This window comes from Lissotriton helveticus, chromosome 2_1 (assembly GCF_964261635.1).
Source record: "Lissotriton helveticus chromosome 2_1, aLisHel1.1, whole genome shotgun sequence".
Lineage (NCBI taxonomy): Eukaryota > Metazoa > Chordata > Amphibia > Caudata > Salamandridae > Lissotriton > Lissotriton helveticus.
Genome location: NC_136059.1, coordinates 569,059,392 through 569,080,730, shown reverse-complemented (window position 1 = coordinate 569,080,730; position 21,339 = coordinate 569,059,392). Strand labels below are relative to the sequence as shown.

Sequence of the window (21,339 nt, the reverse complement as noted above, 5' to 3'; positions counted from 1 at the left end):
TTTTACACCTACTTTTACACCTATCTTCGAGGTTCCGGTACAGAATAGATATCAAGCCCTGAGCTCCCTAGATACAAATGACTGACATACACAGGATTGTGGGTCTCCCATGTGTGTGATTCCTAATAACCAGGTGAACGAATTAAGCGAAAAACATATATATCCGGAGCCAACCCCGAAGACTGATTTAAATATGATTGACAGTGGGCACAAATTTGTCTTTACCATAGAGAAGGTGGCAATTGACCAAGGATCCACAGGTGCAGATAATACAATTGCTGGTTTAGATGAGGTAGAGCAGTGGTTCCCAAACTGGGGTCCACGGACCCCCAGGGGTCCGTGATACATTCCCAGGGGGTCCGCAGGCAGCAGTATTTAAAGCACTGCAAAGACCCTTGTATAATCAGCAGTTTTGGGGCACCAATAAAAGTGACAAGATAACTCTGGTGATTAATGCACTTGCTGGAGAGAGATGGGGATTTTGTCCAGTGGCAGGTTCGACTCATATTAGGAACTCCAGATGATTAACATGCCTGCTGCAAAAACTGTATTTTACTTTTTTGCATAGCTCAGTGGGTTCTTGCTTTTGCCACAGCGACTCTTCTGTTATTGTGCAGTTCACAAGTTCACTGCCATCAAAGAGCTGCATACAAACTGCAGGGTACAAGTTAGTAAGTTATGCTTTTTGACAGTCTTTCATTATTCCAACGCTGCTAAAAAGGATTGTTTGGCTAGAAATAAATCCTTATTATTAAAGTCAATGCTAACCCCTTTGCTATGTTCTGAATCCTAAGTGTGTGCTTCTCCAGAACAGCAACCTTCAAAAATTCCTACCAGTATGTATGACATGTGAAACCTACACCTTGTAGTCCCATTTGCCTTATGTAATAATTTCTATTCACTGAATTACACATGTATGATTCTTTGTCTCTGTATGTGTGTGATGTAAAGTGCTCTGACGCCCTACAGTTGTAAGAGAGGTGTTATAAAACAAATTAAATACATGTGACAGTGGGGTTATGGAGAGATGAGAGGCACTGTTGGAGGGCAGTAGTGAGAGAATTATTGAAGATTGTCAATTAGTGAAGATTGGCAAAAGATTTTTGTATCCTGGTGCATAGTACGGTCATTATTCACTATGCTTTAAAAACTAAAACAATTCCATATATAATGACAAATGTGTTGTAAAATGCACCATTTTCCACCACATTTTCTTAGGGGAGAGGCCCCCAAAGCCCCCTTTGTTGTAGTCAGGCTCACTCACTGCACTTGGTGTGCACTGTACGGGGACGGGTCTGACAACATTTGCCAGAGCAGCTTTAAGTCTCCAGTCCAGCCTAGGCAGGATCAGGAGACTTGGGCTGCAAAATAAAACAAAACAATGAAAAGTTAGTCGCGAGATGCAGCACCAACCTTCCCATTAGGATTTTTCGATTTTTGCAAATATTTTTAATATAAAAATACTAACATTTTTAGTAATTCAAGTTTAGTCTTTGTTTGATGTACACATGTGTGTATTTTCTTTTGAATAACAGTTTTAATGTTTGACATTTAAATCATACAAATTGCCTGGGGGTCCCCGGCTTCCAGTAGTGACTAAATGAGGGTCCTCATGAGTGAAACGTTTGGGAACCACTGAGGTAGAGCACAGAGGGGATGGTATTAATTGTTTCACTGCCCTAGACCAGTCCAATTGTTGCAATATGAGGGGGATATCAATCGTTAGTTGGAACATAGCCGGCTGGGCATCTAAGAAAAAAAAAGCTGGGGTGGGTCGATTTGATTAGATCATATGAAATCATGTGTTTTCAAGAAACCTGGTGTTCTACAAAACCGAGTTTTGATGGGTTTGTATGCTACCATTCAGAAGCATCAAAGTCGCGGTATGGTAGAGCTAAAGGTGATTTGCTTGTCCTACTATCTTTGAATCTAATGCTGAACGTTGTTAAACACTTAACTGTATGGACATATTCGCAAATCCTATGGATACGCGAGAAGAAAGGCCAAGAGGTGCTTTTAATTAATTTTTACAATAACATTTTCGACACACGGCACAAAGCATTAGTTGAATTAGGAAGTGCCTTACTGAAGCTTGCATTAGAGGCAAAAACTACTTTTGATTTTATTTGGTTAGGGGATTTTAATTCTTCGATCTGCCCAATGTCGCTTTCCAGGGCATGGTGGATACAAAACAACAGGGGTGATAATACACCACATTTCCCACATAATGAGTATGGGGAGGCAATAAATTATTTACTGTCAACTTATGATTTAGAGCTCTTACAGCCTGCCAAAGATGCCAAGGGCCAAACAATTCCGACCTATACAGGCAGGAACTGTAATTCTCATATTGACCATGTTATGGTTTCATCAAGCATTGTGCCATATTGTCTGACTCCGGTTATTGAGGAATCCACCTTGAGTGACCATAACTGTATTTTAATGAGAACTGAGATCTGGAAAAGTAGTACACTACGGATGTCCAGAATCGTAGTTAACATTGAACCACATAGATTAAACGGGACAAGGTTTAGGAGGAACGGGGAAAAATCAGAGAAGGTAATGAGCCTAATTATATCTAAATCCATGGCAGATATTAATGGCATCCTGACACCAGGGAGAGCCTCATCTTTTATTGTAGATAATTTTATTAATATTAACAAGACTGTAGGTACCATATTTACTGGGACCAGGAAAGGGAAAACCGCCCTCAAAAATGGATGGTTTGATCATGCTTGTACAGCCCTCCTTTCTCAATTGAAACAGACTTTGGCTTTCAGACCCAGGGATAACCATAAAGTAACACTTTTGAGATATGATTATAAAATGGTTCTTTCCAAAAGGAAGAGGGAGTTGCAGCAAGAAGCCTGGGACAATTTAGCGCAGGCAGCGGATACTTCCGATTGCTGCCTGTTTTGGGCTATGGTTAACTCCCCCTTTCTTAAGGATGATAAAGCCTCTCACCTCGCGTCCAATGTCAGCAGTGAGGCCTGGGTCACTCACTTCTTAGCTATATTTCAGGCTGCAGGACAAAACGGTGTAAAACAAAGGTTACGGCCCATAGTTCCATTGGACATTACTTTAGCCGAGGTGGAATGCAGTATTAAGGCCAGCAAGGGCGGTAAGGCCCAGGGACCGGACGGGATTCCTATCGATGTCTATAGGACTCTCCCACTGTTATGGGGCCCTATACTTACTCTGGTTTTTAATGCAGCAGTAACCACCATGATTCCACCAACATGGGGAGACTCTATTATTGTCCCTATCCATAAGAAGGGGGACAAGTCAGCAGCATGTAATTACCGCCCAATCAGCTTACTCGACTCAGTGAAAATTATGAGCATAGTGTTGCTGATCAGGTTGGAAGAGTGGGCTGACGAGAATGGGATTCTGGCGACCTCGCAGTATGGTTTTAGAAAGGGCCGTGGTAAATTAGACCAATGCTTAAATCTAGATTTACTAATTGGCAAATACACCAAGGCCAAGCGCGGCACCTTATATCTTTGCTTCGCTGATTTAAGCAGTGCATTCAACTTGGTCGAACACTCTATTTTATGGCCAGCCCTGCTAGAACTCGGTGCACCAGAGGCAATTATTTTCTTTTTAGCTCGCCTCTATGAAAAGCTGCAAGCCTGTGTGCGCTACGGGGTAAGCAGGGAGTGTACCCCCAATTTGAATGTAAAGCGGGGAATAAGACAGGGTTGTGTTCTCGCTCCCCTGCTATTCACCCTTTTTGTAAATGCCGTTGTTATAATTTTAAAAACAGTCAAAGCTGATGCGCCTCAGGTAAATGGGTCAGGAGTGCCAGTACTGCTTTATGCAGATGATGCTGTGCTTTTATCACGGACCACCATAGGACTCCAGCGCCTGAAGGATCTTTTTTCTCTTTTTATAAAAGAAAGGAAATTATTAATTAACAAGAGTAAAACCCATACGATGATCTGTGGTGCTGGGACTAATAAAACCATACATTTTTTATAGAAGGGGTGAAAGTGCAGCAAGTTGAAAAGTTCTGTTACCTGGGTGTGTCCTTTTCAAGGGATGGTAGCTGGTCCCAGGAGCTCGTTAATGTAAAGTCTAAAATGTCAAAAAGTGCCTATGGAATATTTAAATTTCCCTCAAAATTCGGCGATAGACGAATCGGTGATATAATGCAGATTCTTAAGGCAAGGAGTGTCTCGATTGCATTATACGGGGCCAGGTTGTGGGGTTATTCCAACTTAGGCAGCTTGCAGACGGAAGAAAATATCTTCCTTAAAAAACTCCTCTGTCTACCTACCTCTGCCCCAACTGATTTGATCCATAGGGAAGTGGGGGGCTGTCTATTTATGTGACCTTGTTTCATTTAGGCCTTTAATGATCTGGCGTGCCATCTGGCACAAGGAAGAGACAGTTTTCAACCAACACGTCATTAAGGATTGTCTTGACCTGGTTAATTATACCAAGATCCCCTGGCTAAAGAACATTGTAGACAGTTTTCAGGCTATTTATGGTCTCGATATAATAGTGGATCCGTGTGCTGCAGGGGATATCCCTAAGCAGGAACTGAAAAACAAATTTATGTCGTATCAAGCCGAAAAGCGTCTAGTTAGCAATGGTCACTTGACTATAGTCAATCTCTATAACAAGTTTATTGACTGTGAAGGCCCTCATTTATACCTAAGCCAGGTAACTAGACCAGCCCATAGGTTTGTTCTTACAAGACTTAGATTTGGATTGGCTCACGTTCTGGTGGCCTTTCCCCATCCTAAGAAACATCCTGTTGGCCCTCGTCCATGTGATGGGTATTCGCAACAAAACACACTGCAGTTTATGTTAATCTGTACCCTATTCTTGAATCTCAGGATGGTCTATCTTAAACCAATGTTTATTAAATATGGAATCTATAGCGTTGATGAGGCTATGAAGTTGATTTATAATGTGAACTCATCGGATACATGTATTTTTACTGCTACTTTTATATGTAAATCTATTCATTTTAGGAAAAGTATGATGTTTTAAACTTTGTTTTTGCTTTTTATATGTACATCATCACCTAATTGTTTTGCCTGTATGCTTTTATGGTCATTTGTACAATATGAACCGAATAAAGCTTCATGAAATGAAATGACTCCCCCTTGCAAGCTATATAAATCTTTGCTTTTGTAGACCTATCTTTAAAACTGACCTGAGCCCAAAAAAATCCTTCTAGTTCAATTTTATGTCCTGAATAACTACCTGGTTTGATGTCAGGGCTAAACAATTCTCTATTAGGCCTCAACTCTTCAAAAACGTCTTTATCAATTATAGAATACCATGCACAAGAATCTACTAACATTGAAACTTCTTTACCATCAATGTTAAAAAAACTCGAAGGAAAACGTTTGCAGTTATCCAAAGAGATACATGAAATACAATTGAATACGCTAAATTCTTCAATTGTCCCCTCTTTATCTAAAGGAATACAATTTACCTTCTGAGGAGAACGGCAATTTACCTTCTGAGGAGAACGGCACATTTTGCCAAAGTGTCCACTTCGCTTATATTTTACACAAATTTTATTTAATGCAGGACAATTTTTGAAATTTCCTACAAGATCAAAACTTCCACATCTGTAGCATATTATGAATGTACGTCTGTTACCCATTCTATTCTCTTTCATAACACTATCTTTTTTGTTAGGATAAAAAGTTTTCTTTTGAACTGTTTGACTTTTAACAATTGAAACTTCAGGCACAGACGCTTGTATTTTAACTGACAAATTTTGATTTTGACCTCTTATTTCACTTACACATTTTTCAGATTGTTCAATTCCTTTTGCTATATTAACTACAGCTTTAAGCGAAGTTTCAGTTCCTAACCACAATCTTTCTTGTATTTTCTTACTTGTAATCATTATTTGGTCCCTTAAAACCTGTTCATAGTTAATTGTATCAAATGCACAGGATCCAGCTAGAGCACGTAAAGCTGAAATATAATTTTCAATAGATTCATTTTCTTTTTGTGCCCTTGAATAAAATGTAAAACGTTCCATCACTGTGTTTATTTTCTTTCCGAATCTAATACTAAGCTGTTTAATAGCAATCTCAAAAACATCTGATTCATCAGAATCTTCCAATGGAGGCAATTCAGATAATTCTTTAATGCCTTGACCCCCTAAAGATAAACGTAATAAATCAAGCTTTCTTTTTGAAGAACAACCATCTTCTTCCAATACGTCAACATATGCCAAAAACATGGGATACCACAAATCCCATTCCATCTTTGGTTCTCCTGCTGTAGATAAGAAATGAGGTGGAACCATTATATTAGACATGCCGAAAACTTCTTGTAATTATCAAGTATAATAAATAAAAATGAACTAAAATTTTTATCCCTTAAAAAAAATGCTGCAGGATAGTTTGTCAAAATTCTAGTAACTTATCTAGTAAAGCTTAATATAAACACTTTACAAAATTGTTAAGACTAATTCAAATGCATAGATTTAGTGCTACTTATTTTCTGATTGCACAAAATAGCATGCACAAAATAGCATACACAATCTTGATATTGTTCACCAATGACTTGTTAATATAACACACTAATTAGTGTGTATATCGCGGTAGAAATTAAAGTAATCCTTGTTGCATTGGGAATTGCGTGTACATCGTTGTGCTCTCGTACGTGGAAATGATGAAAAAGAAAAAAAAAAATAATTCCCCAATCCAAAATGGCCGAAAACGTGATACAACGTGACGACGTCACTCCCACAATGCACCGCGCTCCCACAATTCTTTGTCGATGATGTAGAGCGGATGAGAGAATGGAGTCGCGCAACCAGGCAACAAGCTGCGAAGTTGTTCTCGAGGCTGTCCACGCTCCGTGAGTAGCCGTTAAACTGTGCGCTTAAACTCTTTACCAAGACGTTAATTTTTAACCAGATAAATGACGAAATTGTCGTAAAGATAAAAACGAAGATTAACAGACTGCCGCAGGTGCTATCAAAAGCACGATTTTAGACAGCCGCAGTAGCTTCAATGCTATAAAAAATAGTGGTAAAATAAATATTCATAGATTTTTAATAATCCAAAGTTTGAGAACAAAAGTTCCCCAGCCGCTGGTGCAATCAAGGCACAGTTTATAATACAGCCGCTGGTGCTATTAAGCACAAATTCAAGTAAAGTTAAATTCCTTACTTTGCACGAAGTGAACGCTGTCTCTTCTTCAGCTGGAACAATACTCCCACTGTCGCCAATATATTGTAAAGAAACCAGGTCATCAGTATATGGTTCCAGGAGTAGGTTTATTACCAAGAAGATAAAACAGCTTAACAACCACAAGGACTGTCTACAAGCACAGTAGGGCTTCAACTGAACTATCCCAGAACCTTCAACATAGAACAGTAATTACATTCCAAGTTCTACAACTCAATTCTACAGCTTGCATACAAATAAGTGGCATACAACAACGGGTCAATCAGGCTGTGCTGTTTTACCTGCAGCTGCAGGCTATCCACTCCTGCACGGCGACTGTCTGAGTCTGACACACAGACTGTCAGACTCAGACAGACAGTCAGTCAGACAGTAACTTCTCTCTGAAGTGACTCACATCACTCACAGTCGGACTGAAAATCGACCCCAGCCACAAAACCTGCCCTCTGTCGGAAAACCGGCCCCCACCCCATCCAGCCTACCGGGGGATTGCACGGTGCCCGAAAGTACCAGTCCGGCACTGTTTGTCCACAAGCCTGCAGTGCCTTTGCAAACCGGAGGTTCGCCATTGAAAACAACAGGGCACCTAACGTTGAAAGAGCACCCTGCACCCGGCCGCCCTAGTGCCGCTGAGAGTGTACCTTTGGTGCTACTTTGTTTCCCCATTTGCCCTGAGCTAAAGTCCAGGAACTTTGCTCCCACAACCAAGTGGCATGCGCATCAGCAGCCACCAACTGGAGGCGCCCTATCCCTCATTGGATAACATTTGGCCTTGGCATTCTGCATCCGGCCGCCATAGTGCCGCTGAGGGTGTAACTAGAGTCCACCCTTGGCCCTGGGGGAACCCTGAGTCTACCCCCAGAACCTCAACTCCCACTACCAGGTACTTACCTCAAAACCGTTAACACTATTCTCCTCCGTAGGATAACATTGACTGTTTTTCCGTGAAAAGTTTCTAAGTGTGGAGTTTGAGAAACTAACGAAATTCTTTACAATTGCATAATCTAACAAAAACGATTTTACTTACCTGTTTTCAGGAAATGTCCCAGAGTAGTATCTAGGTATACTTCTCTGTCTAAGCCTTGTAATCTCAAAAGTTACGTACCTGCTAATTTTACTAAAAAATCTAATCAAGTCTATGTACTGCATTTACTAAGCATTGCATTTCTCCTTTTCCATACTATAAATCAAACCAAAGGGCATATACAATTATAATTCAAACTATTCCAATTGCATTACTACTGTAATGTATTTATTTCTTACCTGTGCCAGTATTGCTTGGTTCTAGAAAATAAAATAACTAAAAGAATATTTTTATACAAGAACAATTGGCCTGGAGTTCAGTCTTTAAGTGTGTGCATTCATTTGCTGACTGAGTGTGTTCAACAAATGCTTAATACTGTCCTCTGATACTACATCACTGCTCGGCCACACTGCTACAAATCGAGAGTGAGGTGCTATCTAACTGTACCTCTACCTACTTTTGGTATTCCACTGGATTCTGTGTGCACAATAGCTCACTTTGGTATAGTATAAACAGAGCCAGCTTCCTAGAGGCAGCTCCCAGGATCCTTCTGCCGGCCCGTCTTCATTGTCTTGGGGAAGTGACAAAAGGGGCACACATTAGAAGTCCATATATTTACAGCCAGCCCCGTATCTTAGTGACTTTGGGGAACGAGGAAGAGTTGTTGTGGCTTAGAGTAGCGAAATAAACAGGAGTACGTAGTTTATTTGTTAGTTAAAGTAAGTAGGTGCTACAGGAAAGATGTCTTTCAGTGATAGAACGGGCATGTTACGGTTTGTAGATGGCCAGGGACCGAGAGCAAAATGAAAACTGGTTACTATTTAAATTGCGATCTGGCCAAGTTTGCCTCGCTTTTCTAGTTGCAAAATGTATGCTTCTGAGGCAGTGGCATTGCGGCATCCAATCAGCCTGGTGGTATGCGCGGTGCTTGCATGTATCGCACGTCATATTCAGATCCTTTCAAGGGTGGGCCCGCTCTTCTTGGCCTCACAGTTGAACTCATGGTGTGTGTCATATTAGCGACAGTAGCTGTAAATGGACAGCACGAAAGCATGTATAGAATGATAACTCTGTTTTCCTCTAGGCTGCTGAAATTCTACTACGACATGGCGCCAACCCCAACACAAGCGACAAGTTTGGGAAAAGTGTACTTGATGAAACAATGGATGAGAACATGAGAGAGCTGCTGAGGTCTTACTGCTGTGCACCAGAGGCTGGAGCAGTCTGCAGACAGCCAGAGGATAGCACTGGTAATGATTGCTTTGTACTACATCGAATATCAGCGGCTGTAGAGCAAACTGTGAGCCACATACATCCTGCAGTCTCAGAACATTGTCAAGCCCCAGGTGCTTCTCAGTTTTGTTGTTGGTATTTGTTAGATCTCAGTTGCAGACGTACCAACCTTTTCATATGGTTTAAAAGTTGGTCTGTTCAAAGCCATTCAAAGCATGCTGTGGTAAGGTGATAAATTGATTAAGCTTCCAAGCATACAGAAGACATCTTCTTTCCATTTTCATGCACGACTCTATTTTTTATATGCGGAATACAAAAAGCATATCTCGTGATTATAGTGCCTTGTTAATATCTTGTTATGCTCTGACCTATAAACATCTTTTCTTTTATTTCAGAAGTGCAATGTGTTCAGTCGCGTTCGTTAGCACCTGAGGTCCAAAAAGAACCTGAACTCCCTTCAGCTACACATCCATATGCAACCAGAGAAAAAACTGGCACGGTGACTAATTTCACATTTTCTTCTGCTCAAAGCATAGTGTTAAAAGCTTCATGTGTTAATACCACTGGATGTTACTGAGCAAGATCAAAGTATCGTAACTATGCCAGTGCATACCCCTTAACCCTAAAAATTAGAAACGTTTCCCCCATAATTACTCTGCAGGTTTAGTGGTGCGCTTTGAACAACCATTAGAGGGAGAATAAAAAGGAATTGGCTTCTTTTTAACCCAATCGGGACTAATTTCTTTAAAATTTGTATGGCGTAAAAATACCAGTCTCAAATTTGAATGGCCAAGTGTGGGAAGCAAGGAAAAACGACTCAACAGAAGGACGTTTGTAGGGTTTCATCTGTTGAGAAATGCATTTTTTTTAAACGTAGTCATATGGTTCGTTTAACAACCCTGTAGGCCTAATTACAATGCCGCTCGGAAAGCCTCCGACCACTGTAGGTTTAAACTCTGACCGACGCATTAGTATGACTGTTTAAACCGCTGGGGGACTCCGACTCGGTTCCGATGGGCTCAGGCAACTAGTCACTCAGTTGAACTGCACCATAATCCCTTAGTTCGGCGTTTCCGCCGTCGGGATTATGATGTTGGTTTCTGACAGCCAATCCATATCGGCCTTTCTGACTGACTTTGGGGGCCCCTAGCACGGTCCCCTTCCCCCCTGACCCTCCGCATTTGGGCCTGGGGGGCACTCATAGTGCCCCCTTAAACATCCCTGCACCATGTAGCAAGCACCTCATGGTTCCTGCCTCACGGTGCAGGGACGTTTACAAACTTCCATTTTTCAGTGGGAGCTTGTGCTGCGGGAATTTTCAGTCCACCGCACAAGCTCACATTGGAAACTGGAGATTTGGAACTTCACCATGTGCGGTCACGTCCTAATGGGGTTATCGGAACCGCCGACCTATGGTTGGGCGGTTCCTTCCTTGAAACATTGTAGATCGGAGGCAACTCCGACCGACATCGTAATTAGGCCCATAGTGTTTACATAAATTGCTCTCTCTCTCCAATAAAACTTTGTAAACATGGTGACAATATAATGAACAGTCCTAAAAAAAGTCTAAAGAACTATAGGCGTCGTATAAAATCTGGTTATGTAATGTCACATGGCCTATTATTTTTCAAAATGTATATACCATATTTCTTCACTTTATGTTCCAGTCATGCCACTTCCAAGTTGATCCCCAGTCATATGTTATGTCAATCTAGTTGGAAGAAGCAGGGTGGAAAAACCAGACTGTATGCAGTTCTCAAAAATATAGGATATACACAGCAGAGCTAGATACATTTTAGAGTTTATAATCCAAAGCTGATCATAAATTATGCACAGTTTACATAATCAACAGCTGACAGGTTACACCAATATTATATGTTCAGGTATTAATAATCTAATAGAATAAATGCCTTCATATAAGGCTTAAATTAACCACCATAGTAGTATGTGCATTCTGATACAATGAAACAGCTAGAAGCCTTCCTAACTCAACATGAGTTATCTCTCAAATATTTGTTTTACCTATATTTCAGAAAAGCAATCATGTTATCCAAATATCAGGTTATCACAGTGTTGACTCAGATAGCCAACTAGGCTGAACGTCAGGAGCCAGTCACAAAGGCTGTGAGAATGGTTGATAGAGCATTCTCTGTGGCAAATGCTGAGCTCATGAACACACTCCCTTTCTGAAGCGAGGGTGGAATTTTTGGAGGGTCTGGCTAACCTTCCAAATCCTGTTTTAACCTCAAAGGAGTTACTCACCTCCAACGACAATCGCCGACTCAAATGGCCTCAGGTAGCCATGCATGAAGGTAAGCTCGAAGCTATCAGGCTGAATCTGCTGTTATCTACAGCAGAAATGTGCAATTTAATGGATCGATCTGGATGGTTGGACAAGATTCTAGCTTGCCATACAAGTCTTTTTGAACAGCTAGCAAGTTACTTTACTAAACCACTCGGTTTGCGCAAACCAGGCTAGAAGTTAAGACATCCGATGACCTGGTTTAATAAGGAGTGTATAGCCCTTAGAAGACAATTAGCCCAGGCAATTAGAGTGAATAATGTGGCTCACGTGAGGGAATTGAGGAGGTGGTATAAGTAAGTACAAAAAAGAATCAAAAGTGAGTGGGATGATAGATAGGCGCAGATCAGGAAGTCCCGCGATATGAAGGACTCTCAGAAGTTCTGGCTCCTTGTCACTAGGGGGGATTCAAATGGTCTCCACTGTCTACTTATAACATCTCGATTACGGCATTGTACGACCATTTCTCTCGATTATACTCTGGGTCCTGTGAACCAGAGCCAGAGGATCACACTCATGGATTTGCTCCTGCCACAGTAGTAGATTTTTTCTCTATAAGTGAAATTAGGACCTGTATCTCTTGTATTGCAAAGGCTAAAGCTGCCGGTGCCGAGGGCATCCCTGGAGATGTGTTTTTACATGACACTGAGAATTAGGCAAATTATATCTTAGCCTTAGCCAATGCAATTGCTAAGGGGGCCCAAATTCACTCCTCCTGGAAGGGAAGAGGTGATCCTCCGTGTTTAAAAAAGTTGACAGATCCCTACCCTGTAACTATAGACCTATCAGTCTTATAGACTGTATTCAAAAGGTGTTTGCCCGAGCACTTCTCCTCAAGGTCCAGTGTTGGATGAATGACCACAACATCTTGTCCCCATTCCAAGCTGGGCTTAGACAAAAAACAAGTACCATTGTCTAGGTGTTTCGTTTTTTTCTTCTCACCTGGAAGACTGTGGTCATTGGTCGTGGGAGCCTCTATGTAGCCTTCAACGACCTTAAGACTGCTTTTGATCTCATTCCTAGGAGTTAGCTTTGGTAAGTACTAAATACACTTTTCTCTCTTTTTGTAAATGGTATGGGGCAGCATCTATCAGAGGTTCCAGTGGATGCCCCAACCTTGGGGGGAGAAAACATGGTAACCCTAATGTTTGTAGACGATTCCCTACCAGTCTCAAAAACACCAGGTGGGATATAATTACTTCTAGATTGTTTTAAAACCTTTTGTGATTTCCGGGGTCTAGAGATAAACACCTCAAAGACAAAGCTTTTACAGCTTAACCACCAAAAGACATTCAAAGGCAAAATGTCACTGGGGGAGCCCCTTTGGAGGAGGGGAGCACATTCAACTATCTGGGTATTACCCTCTCAGAAGATATCTCATGGAAGCCTCACGTAGCCAAACAAACCCTCAAGCATAGACAAATTGTAGGGGCCTTGATAAAAGAGCATAGCACCTTTCTTACTAAACCAGTAGCAATGCAACTTTAGATCTACGAGGTCAAAGTAGTAGGCTCCGCACTGTAGGGAGTCGAACAGTGGGACTTTATAAAAGATGGACACTCTCTTGAATTCTGAGAACGAGTTTATTATATTCACTGGTCTCTCTACCATGGTGTACACTGCTACATCCGATAAGGTTGGACTTGGGCATCCATCATTGAGAAGGCTAAGCTACACCCCTTACTGTTTTGGCTGCATGTAAGGTCTACCCCAGAGTTGTCCTCGTATGCTGCTACCCTCAAGGAAGTCATTGCACTCGATCATTCCAGGAAGATTGGTTGGATCCGCAATTTAAAATCTTAGCTAAGTGCATAGGTCTAGAGGGCTAGACACAATGTAAGAATCAGCTGAGCTACGAGCGGGCTAATACTTGAACACGTGCTGGGTAATTGAATTGGGGGGGATTTTTTTTAACTGTTCTTAAACTTGCTTTTAATTTGGAAAGTCTGGATTTGCACAGTATTCTTGAAGAGCGCACTGTACCCTTAAAAAAACTCACCCGACAAACCCGGTCTTCCCCGAAGGTCGCGTTGTGGAGGAGGCAGCTAGAGGAGGCAAGGCACAGACAGGAAGTGAAGGGAAGGGCCGCTACTTAGCACAGATGACAACGCGAGCGCGCAGCGGACGCGCACAGCGGGCACGCCCAACACTCCAAAGAATATAAGGCAGAGGGATCAAAAGATGATACTCCTCAACTGCAGGTCCCTCCTGAAACATATGTGGGAAATCAATATTTCATTAAGAGATGAACAACCGGAGGTGTTATTTCTAACTGAAACTTGGCTCCACAAGGATTCAGAACCTGATGTAATTCAAGCACTATTTGCGATGACATTTAACGCCACTATGACGTTTTCAGGGATCTTAATTTACCCCCCACCGGGCCCTTCTGGTCAGTTTATTAAATCACTAACAGATGCCGCTGCCAGACTGGCAAGCACTTCACCCAATTTGACAGTTTTAGGAGATCTGAATCTACATTTTGAAATACCACTTAAAGCAGAGGCAGAAGGCTTGACCCAAGATTTACAAGCCATACAACTTCTACAAAAGATGCCCAGCCCAACACATGAGAAGGGCCATATTCTTGACCCAGTCTTCTCAAATGACACACAGCTCAGCTCAGGAAGCCCCATCCCAGTCCCATAGTCGGATCACTTTTTAATCCCCATAACCTGGAAAGCCCCACTTAAGACTGAAGGGAAACAACCCCATAAGAAATGGACACAATCCTGGGCAATAATTTCATTAGAAACATGGACAGAGAGCTTGACAAATACAAAACCAGGGAAGGAGGCTAACACGGCAATAGCATCAGAGAGCTATAATCAATGGATTAGTACCTCGCTGGATGCTACGGCCCCTTATAAATGGACTCAGGAAAAGCAGCAAGAAAAACAGACACCATGGTACTCATCTAATTTAAGAGTACTTAAACAAAAATGTAAGAAATTAGTGAGAGCATGGAGAAAAGACTATAATGAGGGGAAAAACAAAAGTATAGAGAGGCTATTAAAACATATCAAGTATAAATAAAGAAAAACCAAGCCTGTTTTTAGAGGAAAAAATAACAGCAGCGGCGAACACACCCAGGAACATTTTTCAGATTACAAAATCATTACTAAGAGGGTGGAGTTGGATCCGCCGCTAGCATCGGCCCAGACTAAGTGCAATGAATTAGCAGTATTGTTTTACACACATTCTTGATATCTATGACTTGTTCCCCCATAATACAAGCATGAATAACGGAGAGCAGGAAATTGAATCCACATATGACATAACTCCAAGTCTAGAAAACTTCCCTACCTTGGACTTTGCAACACTGTCACAAATCTTTCCGCTGGTCAAGTCGAGCTCTCCGTTAGACCCAGCACCATTGTCAAAACTCCACAAAGTAGAAGAAACGGTCCTTACAGCCCTGCTAGACGTACTAAATTCCTCGTTATCTAGCGGGCTAGTACCTCAGCCTTGGAAACAAGCCATGTTAAGGGCCCTTTTTAAAAAGCCCAATATGGACCCGGAGGTTTGGAGTAACTACCAACCTGTCTCTTTGCTTCCAAGGAACAGCCAAATTCTGGAGAAATATGTAAACAAACTTCTCTCAGAATTCTTAGAGAATCACGCCTTGCTGCATACCAGTCAGACAGGATTCAGACCTAACCATGGGAAGGGACAGCTCTGTTGGCGGTCGTGGAGGAATCCAGAAAACTTTTTGATCAGGGAGGGACTGTAGCAGTGATTTTACTCGACCTGAGCTCTGCATTCGACACTGTCAACCATAGCATCTTGATTGACAGGCTCAGAAGGGTGGGAGTGTCCGTCAAAATTATAACCTGGATTGAATCCTTTCTACAAGAGAGAACATTCCAGGTGTTTGAGGGAAATTGTATTTCCAAAAGCTGGCCTCTTACTTGCGGAGTTCCCCAGGGCTCATCATTGAGCCCGACCCTGTTCAACGTATATCTTAAACCCCTGGCAGAGGTAGCCATCCCTTATGGGATCCAAATCATTACCTACACAGACGACACACAATTGGTTGAAGCGCTAAAACAGCCAAAGAGTACATCAATTAATCTTGAAGCATGTATGAAAGCGGTAGCAACCTGGATGAATCAGTCTTGTCTCAAACTTAATGGAGACAAGACGGAGCTTATGATCCCGAATAACCATCCAGGTCACCCAAGGGATAAAATAGGACTTAGCTGGCCAAAATTCCTGGGACAAGCTCCTACCCCGAAAGAGCACATAAAGAGTTTAGGCGTCTGGCTAGACAAATCCCTCAACTTAAAGAGCCAGGCTATCAAGGTGGCAGCAGACTGTTTTGGAATTATCAAAATGCTACTAAAAGTCCTACCATCACTACCGAGTCATGCAGTTTGGCAATTGTTTGCTCTGTTCCTAAGTTTTTGGGTCGTATGTGGACAATTAGAAGGCATCAGCTGAAAGTTTGAGACCTTTGCACATGTTGATATTTCTTCATTTTTCATTCTAATAGTTTTATAATGCCTTTTTTTAACTACTGTAGCTGCTCTGGTTTATGTTGATTTGAAATATTTAATCACTTTTGAGTGTGTATATATCCTTTAAATCTAGCCAGCATATCGGGTCATGCTGCCCAATTGGAGAATGACAATGGCTCTTGCTCCCTTGTTGCCAAATGTATATTTATGTTATTAGAATTTTAAAAGGAATTTTAGATAAAGCTTTGATTGATATTTTATAATAGGTTTTTAGTGAATATTTCGGGCCTTAAATTGCCTTGTATGAAATCTATTGTATCTGAACTTTTATGGACTACGACCGAAATAAAGTTTTATGATGATGATGTGAATTAGCAAGAGTCAGTGCCTTGAAAGTTTGGTGTATGTGCGCTTAAAAAACAAAGTTAATGTAGCGTAACAAAACACCTCTGAATGCACATGTTCTGTTATAGGTGGTCCCCTATTATGCCTGGAATAGCCAAAGTTTAACCCTGAGTGTGAAATGTATGTCATGAAAAGGCCCCTATTATTTTAAGGTTGGCCACAATTTCTCCCTCTGTGCCCACATTGTGTTGAAAATGACCCCCGTTATCTCTGGGAGAAGGCAGAATGCCAGAATGAATGTCCACAGTATGTTATGGATTGGCCTCTTTTATGCCTGTTATGCTTAGAATGTTATCTTGAATATCCAGAGTGAATCATGGATGGGTCTCTTGTATTACTGGGAAAGCAGAATGTCACCAGGAATGGCCATAGTATGTTTAGGATGGTGCTAAGGTGCCTGGGATATCTAAAATGCCCCTATTATTCCCCACAGTATGTCATAGACACATATCTGTTGTTTGAGAGATCACCAAAATGTCACTGTGAATGGCCACAAAGTCTAATGAGGAGGCCATTGGGCCATGATGAACCTCTTACCCATTCTCTTCTCCACACACGCACAAACACATACTCATGCACAAAATCACACACTTATTCATACAGCTGTACACATATAAACCACAAAATAGAAGGAGCGTCAAAGTGACAATAATATTCACAATTAAATATTGTAGTCCATAAAGAATCAAAATTCAACGCTAGCTTCCTTGTATACTTTATCCAGCCATTTATTGTAGTATGCTGATTTTTACTTTGTTCATCTTCATATCATTCAACATAAAAATTCTTCAAGATGATATTCACAAAAATGCACAAATGTATACTCCACAGCCTACGTGTTTCGTCCCTCATGGGACATCATCAGGGCTGTAAAGAAAGAGAACATAATAATAAAAATAAAAATTTCTAGAACCAAATAAACTACAAATTCTCTTTGCATTACTTCACATATTATCAATTTTCCCAAAACCTACACACAGTCGTCTATACCACAGCGGAAGCCTGCCTACATGACATACTAATCAATAGTTTTTACATTCATGAACCTGCCTATATAACAATGTTCTTCCCCTTATGTAACCGATCAATCAACAAAAGGTGGGCACATCTCAAAATTAGTAGACATTCTAACCCTCTTGCATTGAATTATTTATCAGACATCTGAAAACTTTTATATAATCCCGCATGGCCCTATATTTTATTTAAGACGGACCCTTTTTAGCCATTGCACCAAATATCATCCTAAACATGAATCTGATGGTGCTATTCAACATAGTGACATTTTATGTAGAAACTCAATCGGAGATGGACTCTCTCTTAGCCCATCTAATGTTCTCATCCTATCTCACCTTCAATTATTGGTCTGATGAATCTAAATGTGATGTGCTGTGTCACTTCTTTCTTCTTAATTTTAACTCTTCTAGTTCATGTTTTGTTGGTGCCTATTACATGTGAAAAAAACAGTATTTACTATTGCTCGCCATATTTTGACCTAAAAATTAAATTGCTCACTATATATTTAATAAGGTTAACTCACCTAATATCTGACTGAAATTGATATCACGTCATGCGTATTCATAGGGTTTCTTATATAAAAGATCCCAAAAGTTTAAGAATATCCATCTGTAAGGAAGAGTACCCACTGTCAAAAGATTTCCTGTACCATGCTGAGGACGGTTACCATGAAAACCCTCCTTGTCTTAATATAATCCGCTCACCTCCTATTCTCGATCAAAAAAGATCTGTCATGAATCACAGCCAATTCAGTCTTCTCAATATACTGTTATCACTTCCTCATCACCTGTGAAGTATAAGGAGAAACCTATTCAGGTCTCCTACCATGTTTCACTATGTCAATCGGTTATTCCTTAATTACTACACCCCACATCGAGAAATACAGCGCCCCTTCTATCCAAAGACTCTCTACCGCTCACCTGGTTTAAGACTGACTTGCTTCGTACGTCCTTCTTTATGGACAGCAAAGCCCGATAAATCCCGCTGTAGATGCTCGTCGGAAACAGTGCTATTTTTCAAACATCTATCCTCCAATCAAAATTGTCAAAATTCAAGTCCTTATTATCGCACAGGGCTCCACCCCTGCTCTCATCTCAGTCCGCACCCTGTGTATCCGGTTTGTCACTTGTAAGTCCGGAAATAAACAGTCCTTTTCCCCGGTCTCTACATTCAGCCAATCCCCTACGCTTAATCCAAGCCTATTGGCCGTTTCCTCTCTGGTCCGCATCTACTCCTGAACCACTAGCGTTCAAGATATACTCTGTACCGCATTCAATGGGTTGTCTGCTCACTCAAAATATCTCTTCAATATAAACTTAGCACCGTCACTATCTATATCTGTGTTGCCCAAAAAAACGCATTCATTAAGTGCCTCATTTTGTCACAAACCGTTAAGGTTAACTTATCCACTGCCAACAATCAGCTACCGAATCACTTTAAGTCTGCTACTTTTTATGTCCGTCTTATTTCAACACATATCAATCCTTGTCACGCACCTATTCTAATCCCGATTACTCAAAATATCTCTTCAACATATATCTCTTCAACATAAATGTATCACTGCTACTCTCTGTATCTGTGTTGCCCAACTAAACACCGCACTTCTTAAGTGCCCGATCTTGTCACAAACTGTTGCGCCAATAGCTTTCAGGCTGATTTATCAACCGCCAACAATCAACTACCAAATCACTTTAACTCCGCTACTCTTTATGTCCGTCTTATTTCCACCAATACCCATCCTTGTCACGCACTGTAACGTTGACGTTACCATAAATAACGACTCTGCACGAGGTGGAGGTTTAACGTTGTATTTAATACTTAACAGCTCTAAAGAGCGCCGAGCCGCTGGTATGCCGTTCGCGGCTTCTGTGCTAATGCCTGCGCCGGTGCGTGCGCAGCCCGGAACATGGCCGCCTGCACGTCACGTCGGTACGTGACGTGCGTACACTAGAATGCGCCGCTACATATCTCCCCTTTTTTCCCAATACAGAAACTGTTAACTCACAGTCCGCCGTTCATGTCAAAGTCTCGGAACCAGGCTGGTTTGACCACCGCTCTCCCCCTCTGGGTCAGTCTCACCGGGGTAGACGGGGTCCTTCCTTCCTGTGTCCCTTCATCGCACCTTTCTCTTCCTAGTGCAGCCGCACTACTTTCTCTCCTGTCCATGTTACCTTCACTTGCCGATGCCTGGTTGGTGTCACTAGGTCTCTCTTCTTGCTGCTCTCGGCTCCTCTCATCTGGATACGTCTCAGAATGTCCATGCTCGACAGTTCCTTCCTCCTTGTCTTCTAGGTCTGCTCCAACCCGGTCCCAATTTAGTACTTTGTTGCATCTTGCCATGCTGTCCAATGACCACACGTTCCCATCGCTTAGCAGAGCTGCTCTGCCCAGCACTTCCTTGACCTGCATGGGCTTGCTGTACTTGCTGTCTCCTTTCCTTTGCAGAGTGGCCAACTTTACTCACACCCATTCTCCTTTTTCCAATCTTGTCTCCTTCACGTTCTTCCTGTTGTTGTAGTGTTTTGAGTAAATGGCTTGCGCCTTTTCCAAGTTGGCTCGCACCACTGCGGGGGACCATTCGCTCACTATAGTCTTTTCCTTCCATTGTCTTGAGTGAATGGTTCGCGGCCCCTTAATATCTGGAAGGGGCTGTACCCTGTCCCTGTAGGGGTAATCCTGTATGCCCAAACCAAGTGCCATATCTCCTTTTCCCAGTCCTTGTTGTTAGAGATGGCTGCTTGGACGGACCCTATCACCACTCTATTAAATCTCTCCACCAATCCGTTCCCTGCGGGGTGATATATTGACGTGTGCTTTACTAGTATGCCATTTCTCTGCATTAAATCGTTCCATTTCTCTGACTTGAACTGGGGACCATTGTCACTCAGGATGGACTTGGGGATGCCTTCCCTCACAAATGTGTCAGCCAGGAACTTAATGATGGTTTCAGCATCCATCGCCTCATCTATTTTCAGCTCAGGCCACTTGGAGTATCTATCCATTAGAACACATACATACTTTTGGACTCCTTGTATGTCCAGTATCGGGCCTAGAATATCCACTGATAACTCTTCCCATGGGTTCCTTGGGAGATTGAACTTTCCGAGAGCTGGGCGTAGTGGTTTAAGTGTCTTATCTGCCCCTTGGCACTGTGTGCATTCCCTGACATGCCTCTCGGCCCTTACGTCCATCCCTGGCCACCAGTAGTTTTGCTTGGCTCTCAATTTCAATTTCCCTATCCCTAAGTGTCCTTCATGGAGCATGTCCAATAATTTGGGGATGATTCCTGCCGGGGGGATGACTTTTTTCCCTCTGTATACAAACACTCCTTGGTCGTCCATCGACAACTCTTCTCTGACTTCAAAGTATGGGTTGAGGTGCCCTCGGGTTTGTCTTTTGTCTGGCCATCCTCCAGTGTTGCAAGACTTTACTTCTTCTAGGATCTGGTCCTCTCCATATGCTTCTTTCCATTCCTGATGTCCTATGGCTTTCTCTTGGTCTTCCGTGAGCGCTACCATTTCTTCCGTCCATGCTTGGTCCTCTCCACTCTGGTCCATAGCCGCTGCTCTACTCAGATAGTCAGCCACCCTGTTTCTACTGCCAGGGATGTGTTCTACATCGTATCTAAATTCTAGCAGTTTGAGAGTCATCTTTGCGATTCTAGGTGTAGCACTTGCGTGTCCGCTGGACGTCAGTACCTTCAGTAAGGGTTTGTGATCTGTTTTCAACAAG

General features: G+C 42.0%; 1 protein-coding gene across 5 annotated transcripts in view; it reads left to right on the top strand.

Moving 5' to 3' along the window:
• Positions 1-21,339, top strand: part of ANKRD31 (ankyrin repeat domain 31) — a 2,265,957-nt gene that overhangs the window by 1,442,438 nt on the left and 802,180 nt on the right. For all 5 annotated transcript variants that reach the window (XM_078675241.1, XM_078675243.1, XM_078675240.1 and 2 more), the window contains 2 exons: positions 9,278-9,443; positions 9,822-9,925. In XM_078675241.1, coding sequence (XP_078531367.1) covers positions 9,278-9,443; positions 9,822-9,925 — 270 coding nt within the window. The remainder of the gene's footprint in view (positions 1-9,277; positions 9,444-9,821; positions 9,926-21,339) is intronic.